At 41.4% G+C, this 13,351-nt stretch overlaps 1 protein-coding gene across 4 annotated transcripts; it reads right to left on the bottom strand.

Annotated features, from left to right (window-relative positions):
• Positions 1–11,179: 11,179 nt before the first annotated feature.
• Positions 11,180–13,015, bottom strand: LOC147498226 (receptor-like protein 18). 4 transcript variants are annotated; one of them, XR_015195386.1, is made up of 5 exons: positions 12,772–13,015; positions 12,638–12,658; positions 12,098–12,485; positions 11,707–11,843; positions 11,408–11,546 (listed from the first exon to the last, which is right to left on the bottom strand). XR_015195386.1 is itself a non-coding variant. In XM_086560299.1 (4 exons), the coding sequence occupies exons 1-4, from the start codon at positions 12,913–12,915 to the stop codon at positions 11,782–11,784; spliced, it is 615 nt and encodes a 204-aa protein (XP_086416425.1). In that variant the 5' UTR covers positions 12,916–13,015; the 3' UTR covers positions 11,180–11,781. The 4 variants fall into 4 exon arrangements, 2 of the variants coding, with proteins under 2 accessions (XP_086416425.1, XP_086416424.1); XM_086560299.1 differs by having other exon boundaries at positions 11,180–11,843; XR_015195385.1 differs by having other exon boundaries at positions 11,707–12,485.
• Positions 13,016–13,351: the final 336 nt, after the last annotated feature.

Below are 13,351 nucleotides of genomic sequence, written 5' to 3'. Positions count from 1 at the left end.
CATCATCGGATCTATTTAAAGCTCCTTTAACCGGCCGCTTGCTTAAGCAGAAACTAACATTGTAATCTCTTTTAGCGTAACATTGTTAAGTCCAAGTTCAGTACATAATCATCCAAAGTAATCATCCTTCTCCTTTTCTGACCATGAAGGTTTTGACTTCATTTGCAGGTAAGGGTTAAGCATATGACTTTAGCTTTGTCAAGGACATTTAAATCGACTATAGTGGATACCATACAATCATTGCCTCAACATCAACAGGTCGGTTCTGCTTAGTTTCCATCTAGTTATAACTGTGTCATACACTATATCTATTATTTTCATCAGGTCAACTAAAATGTAATTGCAAAACCTAAATTCTACACATTCATAGCCCCTCGTAATTATATCCTTGCAATTTAAGTTCACTTGTAAAATTAATTAGCCTGGAAAAACTTGTAACCAAGTTCTTACTCGTCTTAAAGCTGTAAGGAAACAAACTTCTATATTATAAAAGGAATTTAGTTTTGCCCAGTTTTTAGCTGGCAAATACTCATTGATGGTTTCATGGTTGCTGGTAACTGGTAAGCTGAAAAACTTTAATTAGCCCTTCCTGTGCTTTCACATTATAACATTCAGGTTTTGTTTGTGAGTTACTCACACACTTGTCACTGCAGATCGTACTTTGTTCTATGGTGAAGCTTTTCCGTGGAACTAAGAAGGATACTACTGTTGGAGAGGTGTGCTCTCTTTCCTTAGATTCATTTTTAGAGTTTGAAGTGGCCATTAAGATACTCATTGCCTATTTTTTTGGTGCAAAATTGAATAGATCCTACATTGACTGAGCAAATCGGCACAAATTTCTCCCACCGGCTTCTTGGAATTTTCAAATATGTGTAGAGTGCTCGACTGACCCGGTGTGCTTGGAACACCACCGAACCTAATGATTATTCTCATATTCTAAAACACCGATATTCGTGATCGCAATTAGATTCAATTTGTGTGCATGACTCAATTACATAGTCATGTCGCGTGCCTTGTTAAGTTGGGTCGCGACCCTATATTACAAGAGAAAACTAACAAATCCCGTGTTGTTTGGTATGCGGGGAATTTTCAAAATGGGCCATTCTCGGGATGATAGATCAAAAAGAGTAACACTAAAAGTTGATGAATCGACATCATGTTTGCTCCTTGTATGCGCATCAAAGTATTTCCAAGGCATCTTATGCTCCAATTATCAATCCCTTCATAGAAGTGAAACATTTTTCTTATATTTTTGGAAATTCCTTTGGCTTCATAGGCAATTAGATTTTTCGAACCGCCTCCAAAGAACTGTGAAATTTCTTCTTGAACTGGATACGGTGGCTATTTGTTGCAATGTAGGCCATTACTTTCGACAATTCTTTTGGACTCACTAAGCGAGATTAGCTGCTGATAATCCATTGATTTCGGGAGCTAAACATTTTGTAATGTAGTATAAGAAATTGTAAATTTTTTGTACTTCTATGTCATGTACATTGATTTTTAATAAAAAAGGGTATTGGTTATGGAACTTTGTTTGAGGTGGTTTTGTGGTGTACGAATTGTTTTTATATTATAATCTTTAGCGACTATGCTTTAGTATTGGTTTATGCCGTTTTCAACAGTAAAATCTCATCATTGTTGAGAATTAATGACACATTCTGCAACAATTTATAAGTGTAGGCCATTCTGAGAATTTAAAGCTGTTGGAAAATTTTTGGCTATATTGACCATTTTGAGTCGTCGAGATAGTTGTTAGTATTTGCGAAAGAAATTAGCTGTTGGGAACTCTGATGACTTTAAACCATTGAAATATCTTGTTTAAGCCTACAATTTTGGGTCATCACGCTAACTGTTGGAATTCTTGACAAGCCTTAGTTGTCATTCTGGGTCATGGTTGCAAATAATCGCATAGGTGTCGCAGATGTGGAAGCATTGCCAACGGTTGTAGTGACAATTTTAACCCGTCAATGATGCATTTGTGACACCACCTTCGCCAACGACTTTTTTGATAGCCATAATTATTACGAAAGCCTTTTAGTGACAACTTTTAGCCATCGAATTATATCGAATTTTTGGTGGTGTGGTGATGCTCCCGCTCAGTTTATGAGGCTTAATATGAAGAGGCGCTCTGAGGTGGTTGAGTCTGATGGGGCGAAGAGGATCCAAACTGAGTCTGAGAAACGACCTAGTATGGGGGAAGGTCACACTTTTTTAGGTCGGGCTCCTTTGAAGAGGATGAATCTGAAGGAGTTGGCTGTTGATGTTGGGGTGGCTGATACCCGGGGTAAGAAAAAGGCTAGTGAGGTTGAGCCAGCAGCCCAAAAGTGTAAGGGATCGGGGAGTGTGGCCCCAGGTGATAAGGCTGTTGAGTCTGACTTCCTGGATAGGATGGTCACCTACTATGACCCAGTGAGTGGGTTGACAAAGCTAGTGAAAAATAGGGACTGTAGTTTTAAGTCTTCACTAATTGCTGGAGGGCTGCTGAGAGTATTACCCTGGATGGAGATAGGCACTAGCTAGAGACTGGGAAGGATTTGGAGGCGAACCTGAAAGATATGGATCCCTCCATCTACTTTCTAAGTGCCCTTCCGATCTGAATTTTGTTTCGTGATTTGAGTTGCTACTTTTGTGTTTGACTTATTTTGTTGGTTTGTCAGGTTATGGCCATGTATAGGAAGCTGAATGAGATGACAACTATCTCCGACCTGTACAAGAAGGAGCTGGATGCTGCCAAAGAGGGCTATGACAAGCTGCTGGCTATGCAAGAGGTGGAATGGGATAAAGTGTCGGGGCTGAGGTTGCAGGTTGGGGATTTGGCTGGGAAGGTGGCCTTGTTGCAACCCTCACTTGATGCTTCAATAGTGGAGGTTCAGCATTGGATTGCTGAGAGCAAACGAGAGCAGGACATTGCTGATCGAGATCAAGCTGAATATAACGACCTGGTAGAGGGTGGGGATGTCTACGTTCTAGTGGATGATTATATAGAACTTGAACGTAAGTACAAAACCATCAAGAGGTCGGTTGAAAGTGGAGCTGCAACAGTAGCTGTGGAAAGTGCTGTTGTAGATGCTAGTAGACGACTTGATCTACTATCTGACTTGGGAGCTGCTCCGACTGCTCAACCCACTAAAGATGCTGCCACAGAAGTGCTGAATGCGAGTAGTGATCCAGCTAGTGGCCCTGTTGGTGAAGATGGCTGCCCACTGGACCCCTTGAATGTGGAAAATCTTCCCCATGTCGACTGATTGTGCTTTCTTTGTAATTTTGAATGATGATGGATGAATTTTTGAACTATATTTTATTTTTGCTGTTGATACTGATACTTTTGTTTTTGTTGGGGATGCTGAGGTCGTTTTCTCCGGATAACCTAGGGGCCTCTAGCATCTAACCAAATTTGTAAGAAGTAAAAAAAATATTTAAATTACTTACTTGTTTTGAATTGGGATTGATTTTGAATTTTGCATGAATGTGATTACTTCCATTGTTTTTTTATTTGCTATTTTGACGACTTGTGCTGCATAGTAGTGGATTCGACAACCTGTTAAACTATGCTAGATCGTCTGATGCTTGTAGGTCATAATTGTTTGGTTCACGACCTGATAGATACACGTAGTTGTCACCTAGGTTTCCTTGTGTCCTTAGCTGTGTGTATTAATTGAGTCATTCCTTTTGGGGGAACTTCTTATTGATTTTTGACTGATAATTAACCTTTGAGTGGTAAATATAGTTGAGCCAAACTTAACCCTTTCAAAGGCCTTAAGTTGACTTGGGGTCCTTTTAGGGGTCCTTGGGTTTGTATTTGACTGATAATTGGCCTTTGTGTGACAATTATAGTTGAATCATGATTAACCCTAGTGTTGGTGTTAAGTTGATTTGTGGTCCTTTTGGGGGACCTTAGGTTGGATTTGATTGATAATTAACTACAGTGTAGTAATTATAGTTGAGTCGTGCTTAACTCTGGTGTTGTTGTACAACCTGATACTTTGATGTCCCAGATTGGGTAGCGAGTACAAGATACGTGGTACTCATGTAATGCAAAGATAACATTTGTATGCTAAATGCTGATGGAATTTTATTCATATTGATTGATACATCTGGAGACAAATTACTAGTAAAAATGCTTGAGGAGAGTTGTATTCCAAGGTCGGGGAAGCATATCACCGAGCTGAGTTTTGATCTAGTAAGCTCTATTTCCAACGACTTTGTACACTATGTATGGTCCTTCCGAAGTTGGGTCAAGCTTGGTTGGTGCTAAGGTCTTTTTGAGGACTAGGTTGCCAGCTTGGAAAGATCTTGGGACGTCCATCTTGTTGTAAGATCATTGGATTATTTGGTGGTACCGAGCTAGGGATATTGCAGCTGTTCCCTTTCGCTCCTCTAGGAGGTCGACTTCTTTGGCTAAGATGTCATCATTTTCTCCTGATTCGACAATATCAGAACGTGTGGTTGTGATTGTAAGTTATGATGGTATGACTGCTTCTGTTCCTAAGCAAAGTATGAATGGGGACTCATTGGTACTGCCTCTAGCTGTTGTTCTGTATGCCCATAGAATGTTCTCAAGTTGTTCTGGCCATTGGCTTTTCTTGCTCTCCAACTTCTTTTGGAGATTTTTTTTGATGGATTTATTTGTGGCTTCTGCTTGGCCATTGCTTTGTGCATATCTAGGTGTAGAAAATGCTTGAGTGATGCGCCATTTTTGTAGGAAAGCCTTGACTTGTGTGCCAGCAAATTGGGTTCCGTTGTCCATGATGAGGGTGTAGGGTAGACTAAATCTTATGATGATATTGGTCTATATGAAGTTGATGATGTGGACTTCCTTAACTTGAACGAGTGGTATTACTTTAACCCATTTGGTGAAGTAATATGTGGCTGCAAGGATGTATTTGAGTCCTGTTTTCTTTTGTGGGATAAATGGTCCCATGATGTCTAGCCCCCACATATGAAAAGGCCATGGGTTGGCTATGTTGATCAATTCACGTGTTAGACTTAGATAGTTGTGGCCAAATGTTTGACATTGATGGCATTTGAGAACATATTTTTTGCCTCGATGTGCATGCCTGGCCAATAATACCCTTGGGTGATTGCTTTGTGAGCCAGAGATCTTGCTCTTACATGGTTGCCACATTCGCCTTTGTCAATTTCGTCAAAGATGAGTTGGCCTATGCATGGAGTTATGCACCTTAGGTGGGGTGGATTTATGGAACAATCGTCCGTTGATCACGGTGTATCTGGGGGCTCGAAATTGTATGGCACGAGCATTCTTTGCCTCTGCTGGGAGCTTGCTATGTAGGATAAATTTCAGAAATGGGCCCCATCCAAGATTGAGTGATCTTTTCTTTGGATGAGGGCCGAAAGTCTGTGAGGCGGGCCTTTCTAGGATGTCAATGTAGACTGTGCTGGGACATGCCTCTTGAGTTTTCGAGGCTAAAAAAGCCAGACTGTCTACATGTCTGTTATCCTCTCGGGGAATGTGTTTCAAGGAGAATGTTGTGAACGAGCTGATGATGTTATTGACGATCTGAGCATACTTGGCTAAGTTTGCTCCATTTGTCACATACTCTTTGGTGATATGTTTGATGATTAGTTGTGAGTCACTGTAAGCTTTGAGCTTTCGGACTTGTAGTTGTTGTGCCATGACGGAGGCTTGTGATTAATGCTTCATATTCTGCTTCGTTGTTAGATGTTGTGAAATTGATCTTGATTGACTTTTGTAGCTAGGTTCCTTTTGGTGAAGTTAACACAGCCCCCAGTCCACTACCGCTGTTGTTGCACACTCCATCTACGTAGAGGTGCCATGTGTCTGGGGTGGTTGGTTGATGGAATGAAATAATGGGCTCGGGTTCCCAGTTGACATCTTCGACTGGGAAGTCAGCAAGAAAGTTGGTAACGACCTAACCTTTTTGAGACGTTTTGGGAACAAAGTCGATGTGATGCTATCCGAGTTATTCAGCCCATTTGGCCATGCGGGCTGTTTTGTTGTTAGAGCTCAAGACTTGTTTGATGGGTACATATGTTATGACCTTGATGCTGTGAGCCTGGAAGTAAGGTCAAAATTTGTGAGTAGAGTATAACAAAGATAACATTGTTTTCTCAATTGGAGAGTAATGCTTTTCTGAGTTTGCTAATGTCTTGCTGGTGAAGTAGACTGGCTTTTCGATTCCCTCGTTTTCGCGAAAGAGGATCGAGCTGATGGCAAAGTCGGTAGTTTCAAGGTAAAGCCCCAGTGTTTCTCGTTCATTTGGTTTGGACAGGTCGGGCGGAGTTGATAGGTAAGTCCTCAGGTCGTTGAATGCTTTGTGGCATTCATCTATCCATGTGAACGTTGTGCCTTTCTTGAGTATTTGCAGGAACATTCTGCATTTGTCAGTTGCACGTGAGATGAATTTGTTGAGGGTTGAAACCATGCTAGATAGCTTGTGAATTTGTTGCTTGGAAGTTGGCTATGCATTTCAAGGAGAGCTCGTATCATCTATGAGTTTGCTTCAATGCGTCTTTGTGAGACGAGGTATCCTAAGAATTTTCCCGAGGCTACCCCAAATACACACTTTGCTGGGTTAAGCTTCATCTTGTTTTGGCACAATCTTTCAAAGGCTTCTTGTAGGTGAGAAATGTGATCACCAGCCTTTTCGCTTTTGACTACCATGTCGTTTATGTAGACTTCCATAGTGTCGCCCAGCAAGTCTTTGAACATCTTCGTGACAAGTCTTTGGTAGGTCGCATAGGCATTCTTCAAGCCGAATGGTAGGATGTTGTAGCAGAACGTTCCTTGTTAGGTTATGAAGGACGTTTTCTCCTAGTCTTCTTTTGCAAGTGGTATCTGATTGTATCCACTATATGCGTCCATAAATGATAGAAGCTCATGTCCGCAGGTTTGATCTACCAGTATGTCAATCCTTGGTAGGGGGAAGCTGTCCTTTGGGCAATGCTTGTTAACGTTAGTGAAGTCTATGCAGAGTCGTACCTAGCCATTTTTCTTAGGAACGGCTACAATGTTAGCTAGCCAGGTCAGGTACTCGACTTCTCTGATGAATCCAACATTTTTGAACTTTTTATCTCTTCGTTGATGACCTTTTGAAATTTGAGTGTTAGTTTCCTAGGTTGTTGTTTGATAGGTTTTACAGTAGGATCTACATTTCATTTGTGGCAAGCGACCTGAGGGTCGATTCCTGACATATCGATATACGACCAAGCAAAAACATCTTTATTGAGAGATATAAATTTGACAAGTTGCTCTTTGAGCTTGGGGTCTAAATGAGCCCCTACATTAACAAATTTTGGGTCATCATTTGTGCCCAAATTGACTTTTTCTCCTGGTTTGATTTGTGTTTTCTTCTCCTTGAGCTTGTCTGTTGCTGATGCTGGAAGGCTGGAAGATTGAGGATCTTGCGGCTTTAGCATTTCTTTTGTTTGGACGACCTGAGCTTTGGCCGTGCTTGTTGCACTGACTTGATTGCATCGATGAGCTTCTAGTTGGTTGCTTCTGAGCTCTTTGATGCCTCAGGGTCTGGGGAACCTCATGACTTGGTGTAAGGTTGATGAAACTGGTTGGATCTTGTGAATCCACCTGCGTCCTAAGATGGCAGTGTAAGATGACTTTACGTCAATCACACTGAAGTGTGTTGAGGTCTTGACCATGTCCTATTTTTCTCCAATGGAGACTAGTAGGATGACGTCTCCAATGACATTTGTGTGGTCTCCGTTGAACCTATAGAGTGGTGCATTTGACTCTATCATCACCGAGTCTGGCAGGTGCATATCCTTGTATATTTTGGTAGAAGAGGATGTCGCAAGAGCTGCCTAGATCGATTAGGACTCGTTTGACTATCCATCCGTTGATCCTGACATGCACTACCAGGGCATCATTGTGGGGTAGGCACACCTTGTCGAGATCTTCCTCGGTGAATGATATGGAGGTCGTTGATTGAGGGTTAGTAGGAGTGATCACCTCAGCTTTGTGGGAGAGGCGGTAGATTTCTTGCAGTGCTCCTACACGCCTGTGCTTTTCACGACTTGAGGTCTCGTTGCTTGAGGTGTTTGTAATCATGTGGATTACCTTTTCCTTATCGTGATCGGAGGAGTGGTGTCTCCTATTGTGCCTCGACCGACTTGGAGATTTAGATTGTCGGGCTGTTCTGCTCCTGCTCCTTTTGCGAGCAGGTCGTTCATGGCTCTGGCTCCTGCTTCTATTGCGGTTGGCATTCAGCTTATGCCTAAGGTTGCTTTCAGGCAGGAACTCTTTCAGTTTTCTCTCTTCGACTAAGTCTTGGAGGTAGTGCTTGAGACTCTAACATTCATCGGTGTCATGGTGGTGGAGTTTGTGGAAATGGTAGTATGGACGTCCTGCTATTGCTATCACCTTGTTGATGTTTAGCCTGAAGTAAGGTGTTGTATATATCTTCTTCAGGATATGGCTTGGTGTCCTGGAGAAGTTGGAGAATTGTCTTTTGGTGTAGGAGGGCTTTTGGAAATTGTTGCCCTTGTTGTTATTGCTTGAGTGCTGATGGCTTTTTTTGGGTCCTCGCTTGTCGCTTACTACGAGGACCTCTTTGCCTTTGCGCTGGGCCATCCATTCTTCGTACGTACTTCATGTGCTTGTCGACTCTTTGGTATAGGTCATCTAAGCGCTCTGGCTTGTTGTGCATGAAAGACCCTGCTAGGTCGGAGTCGTTTAGGAGGGCGTTGGTAAATACAGAAGTTGCAAAACTGTCTTTGAGGCCTGGCTCCATTGATAGGAGTTCCTTCTTGAAACTTCCTAGAAAAGCACGGATCGTCTCGCCGTGTGCTTGCTTCAGTTGGAACAGCAAATCTAGGTCGGCTCATTTCTTCCTATTGTGGACGAACTCTGCTACGAACATCTCATCCAGGTTGGCGAAGTTGCTGATTGAATTAGAAGTGAACGTGTAGAACCAGTCTAATGCTCCGTCCTTCAAGCTGGCTGGAAAGAGTTTGCACTTTAGGTAGTCGTAGTCTGGAGCGTTGTAAAGCACAAGGATTTGGCTGAAGCGAGCTATGTGATGGCCTGGACATGAGCTACCGTCGTACAACGAGAACTTTGGTTGGATGAAATCTAAGGGAGGCTGCTTGTCCCTAATTTCAGTGGTGAATGGTGATGTCTTGTACGACTGGAACATCTTTTGAACGATCTGGGCTGCGCTGGCCTTTTCGTTTGACTTCTCCAACCTCTGGGCAAAGTCTTCTAGTCATTGATTGGTGGTGGTGGTGAGGGTTATGACTACGTTGTTATCAATTGCGTCTGGAGTCACGTTGTTGGTATTGGAGGTGGTTTGCTCGAGCGCAACTTGGTTCTCTTACTGGAGCATGGTGAATGATTCACTAAGGAATTTGACCTGATCTACTAGAGCTTGTAGCTGTGCTTCCATGGTGGTTTTCTGACCAGCTTCGTGGGCTTCAGAAAAGAGTGTGTGTGTTTTTCTCAAGGGAACGAACCGGCAGACGGCGCCAATGTAGAGATTGGTATATTCTGGGGTCTATGACCTGATGTTTTAGTTGGTAGGGAATGGCTGCACTCTTTCTTGAGATAAGAGTTGCCTACGTATCAAGTTCCTTGGGTAAACTTGAATTTAGCATTACGTTACGTAGTTCATCTCTCTCTACTTATAGATGTTTGAGCTGACCTTCCTTATTTGCTCCAGGCCGATGTCAAGTGTAGATCCATATTTTGTACTATCTTAATGATTCGTCATTACTCGTGATGTTACAAAGTAAATGTCTTTTTGATTGGTGCGTTGACTGAGCTCCAGGATCGCGCTAGATCATTTGCTTCCATATATGGCTGTAATTGATATTTGGGACGACCTGAGTCTGGGTCGTTGTATGAGCTATGAAAAGGTACGAACTCTGAAGATACGACCTGGATTGTGGACACGTGTCCTGTAGTGATATGCTTGAGAACGGAGGGTACTTACAACCATTGAACTTGACCTTCCAATGGTTCAATCATAAAAAGGAATTTCAATGCGACTCGTACCCTTTCTTCAAACTTTTTGGCCCGACTCTCATTCACATATTTGAATATAGCATTTGATAATTTAACTAAAAACAAATGTAGCATGTCAACAAATATTTGCTCAACACGATTATAGAGATCCTCAATTGTAATGTTTTCTTGGCGGCCGATTAAGTCAGTGATCGAAGATACTTCTTTCCATATTTTGTCATCGCCAAAAGTGTTCTTCAACTCTTTGATGATCACACATGCACGATTCAATTCAGATAAAGAATCAAATTCAGCATTGCCATAGGTAGAACTCTCAATAATTTCTGGAAGGCAAGCAATGAAACCATCCCCTTGCAGCAGAGCTCTTGCAAGGTATGGTTTGTGTTTTTTGAGGCGTACAATGAAAATTTTAGCCTCAACAAACTTAATAAGTTCATACGCTTCACCAAAAGTACGTTCTAGAGATTGAGTAAGCCTCTGTGGTATGGAAAGGGTTGCAACTCTTACGAGGATTGCCATTGAAAAAGAAGACACTTCAATACCCTCGTAATTAAATGAAGTTCCAGATACAAATTCCATTGTGTGTAAGTGTTGTAAAGGTTTTGTTCTTGAAATAAATTGGAACAAAGATTTTGGAGGTTCTCTTTTACTTGCCTCCATCCATTTGTTCATGTCAACCGCAGCTTTCCATCCATCTAACTTTCTTTTACCCTCACCAATTAGATGTTTGTATTCTTGAACAGTGTCCTCTTCTTCATACTCGTGCGGGAAAGACGAACCAAAAATGGTCCAAAAGAACTCAGTTAGAATCAAAACGAACAAATACGGGAAAAGTATTATCACCCCAAATAGTGTTTTAAGTAAAGGACCATAGTACTTTTCCCACGATGAGCGAGCGTTCCAGAATAAACGATATTCCAGCCAAGAATTTGATGTTCTGTATAGAACATTCATGACTGGATTTGCACCACCTAAAGATGGTGGCTAAACATCCTATTGTGACAGTGAGAATCTGCGCCGTGACTATCATCCAGATTGACTAATCATAGTCAGAAACCCCACCGCAAAACTTGATCTGCTTAAGAATTAGAGATCTAAGTGTAGCGTTGACTATGACAACAAAACAAACTGAACACAACCCAGCAACAGAGATATTATATACACCCCTACTTATTTTAAGCTGAGCATTTGAGGCAAAACCATATAGATAACTCAACTTCAATCTTTGTAACATACTTCCTTCCCCCTTGATAATGAGCTTTTTACAGTAAGGAAGGGATGACCCTTTCAAGTTATTAACAAACAGGGCCGAGTACCACAACCCCACCAGTGATACTATCATACAATACATAATAATGATATGCTCTTTAACGAAAGTGTAGATCATTCCAGTGAATATTTGTAAACATACATTGACAACAATGGTGACTACCAAAATGCTTAGGGCAACCATGTTTGTCATACATTCAAAGTCACTGCTGTCGCCTAAAGAAGGATTGAAGAACCCCCATCGAAATGCAAACCAAAGTAGTTGCACTAAGCTTCGCAAGTTGGTCTTGTGCACTAGGCATTGATGTGGTGAGATCAACTGGGAGTTTAACACATACAGAAAGCAAAGTTAGAGCAACCGAGTTGAGTGAAAATAGTCGACAAAGAATCCATCGCTTCCTTTTACAAAATGCACTTCCAATATCAAGGAGCATGAATAACAAACATAATCAAGAGCTTGCTGCTATGTACAAGCCTACCAGAGGAACAGGAGCCGAATACTTGGTATCATTCAGCTTTCCATTTGTGCAGCCATTTGCCATCTTACTGATTTCTTAGTCTGCTATGTAAGCAAGGCTTAAGGTTTTGAACTTCCTACAACTCAATAGAGTAGCACCTGAGAAATGATTAGTGAAGTTAGATTGGGCATTCTTGTAAAATTGGGACTGATGTTCCCTGTAAGAGAATTGTTCCGAAGGTCAAGCACTTGAAGCATTGGACAAAACAATAGAGAAGAAGGTAAAAGGCCCAAGAAATTATTGGAGTGTGCACTGAATTGCTCTAGTTCTCTGAGATTTCCAAACACATCTGGAAGAGGACCAGAAAATCTATTTCCAAAAACGACTAAAATTTTAAGTCTGAAAAGCTTACTTAGTCTCTTGCTCAACTGTCCAGAAAAGTTGTTGAAAGAAATAGATAGCTGCTCCAAAGATGACATCAAATATAGTGCGTTTGGAAGATGGCCAAAAAGCAAATTGAAATCGACATGCAGCTGTCGAAGAATCGTACTGCAATTGGTTAAACCTTCCACAATGAGCCCTCCAGAGAAATGATTCATAGATAAATCCAGAATCTGAAGCGCATTTGAGGCGTCACTTATATTGAGTACATCAAGATTCGGATAAGCATCAATTTCAAGCAAACCCCCTGTAAAGAAATTGTTTGATATATTAAGCGACATGATAGATGTCAGACCACCGAGCACTTGTGAAACTGATCCAGATAACATGGTGTAGCTGAGATCAAGAACCTCCAACTTCTGCAAGTTAGAAAAAGAATTAATGTCAGGGATTCGGTAGTAAATTCTCTGATAGAACTTCCCAGATGTCAGGAATGGAGAAGACGAACAATTTTTTTTCCTCATATGTTATGGCAGTAAATTCTTCAGATGTACAATAGAAAGGAGCGCACCTGTTTATAATGAAGGATTGCCTACAAATTGGAAACAAAGAATAACAAATTAGGAATTCAGTGAATTAGAATTTGATTAAGAGTATTAAACGTTGGTAACAATTCGTAGGAAAAAAATGAGGGAGAGAGGATACAATCACGAAGATGGAGAAATCAGCGAGGGATTGAAGGATGCCTTTTTTTTCTTTTATGAAAGCCGGAGATAGAAAGATCTGAAAGAGGGGTGATTGGTCAAGGAGATTTGAACTTTTTTGGGAGAGAATAGCGAAGACAAACATTTATTTAGGGAAAACAGGCGATGGAAAATGGGGTCGAAACGGGAAGATGGAAAACAGGCGATGGAAAATGGACAAACATTTACCCATTTGAACTTATGATACTTGGTGTGCACAGACATCCGTGCATACCTAAGGTGGTAACATTTCTTGTGATGCTTGGTATGCAAAGCCACCTGTGCATACCATTTCTCGTGATGCTCGGTATGTACAGTCGTCTGTGCATACCTAATAAAGTGGTATGCATAGACACCTGTGCATACAATTTCTCGTGATACTCGGTATGCACAGTCGTCTGTGCATACCAATTTTTAGATATGCACAGGCACTTGTGCATACCAATTTCTTCTGACAATATACATGATGCTTAGTATGCACAGACACATGTGCATACAAAATATGATAAACTCACTTCTCGATCTCTTACCATCTTCTACTA

The sequence above is a fragment of the Coptis chinensis genome, chromosome 5, assembly GCF_015680905.1.
Source record: "Coptis chinensis isolate HL-2020 chromosome 5, ASM1568090v1, whole genome shotgun sequence".
Taxonomy (NCBI): Eukaryota; Viridiplantae; Streptophyta; class Magnoliopsida; order Ranunculales; family Ranunculaceae; genus Coptis; species Coptis chinensis.
This window is presented reverse-complemented; position numbering and strand designations above follow the sequence as displayed.

Coding starts and splice junctions, on each gene's coding strand:
- LOC147498226 (XM_086560298.1), bottom strand. CDS start 12,915: ATGTTTGTCTTCGCTATTCTCTCCCAAAAAAGTTCAAATCTCCTTGAC. Junction 12,659..12,771: donor ATTTCTCCATCTTCGTGATT/GTATCCTCTCTC, acceptor TCCAATTTGTAG/GCAATCCTTCATTATAAACA. Junction 12,486..12,637: donor CAATCCTTCATTATAAACAG/GTGCGCTCCTTT, acceptor TCTAACTTGCAG/AAGTTGGAGGTTCTTGATCT.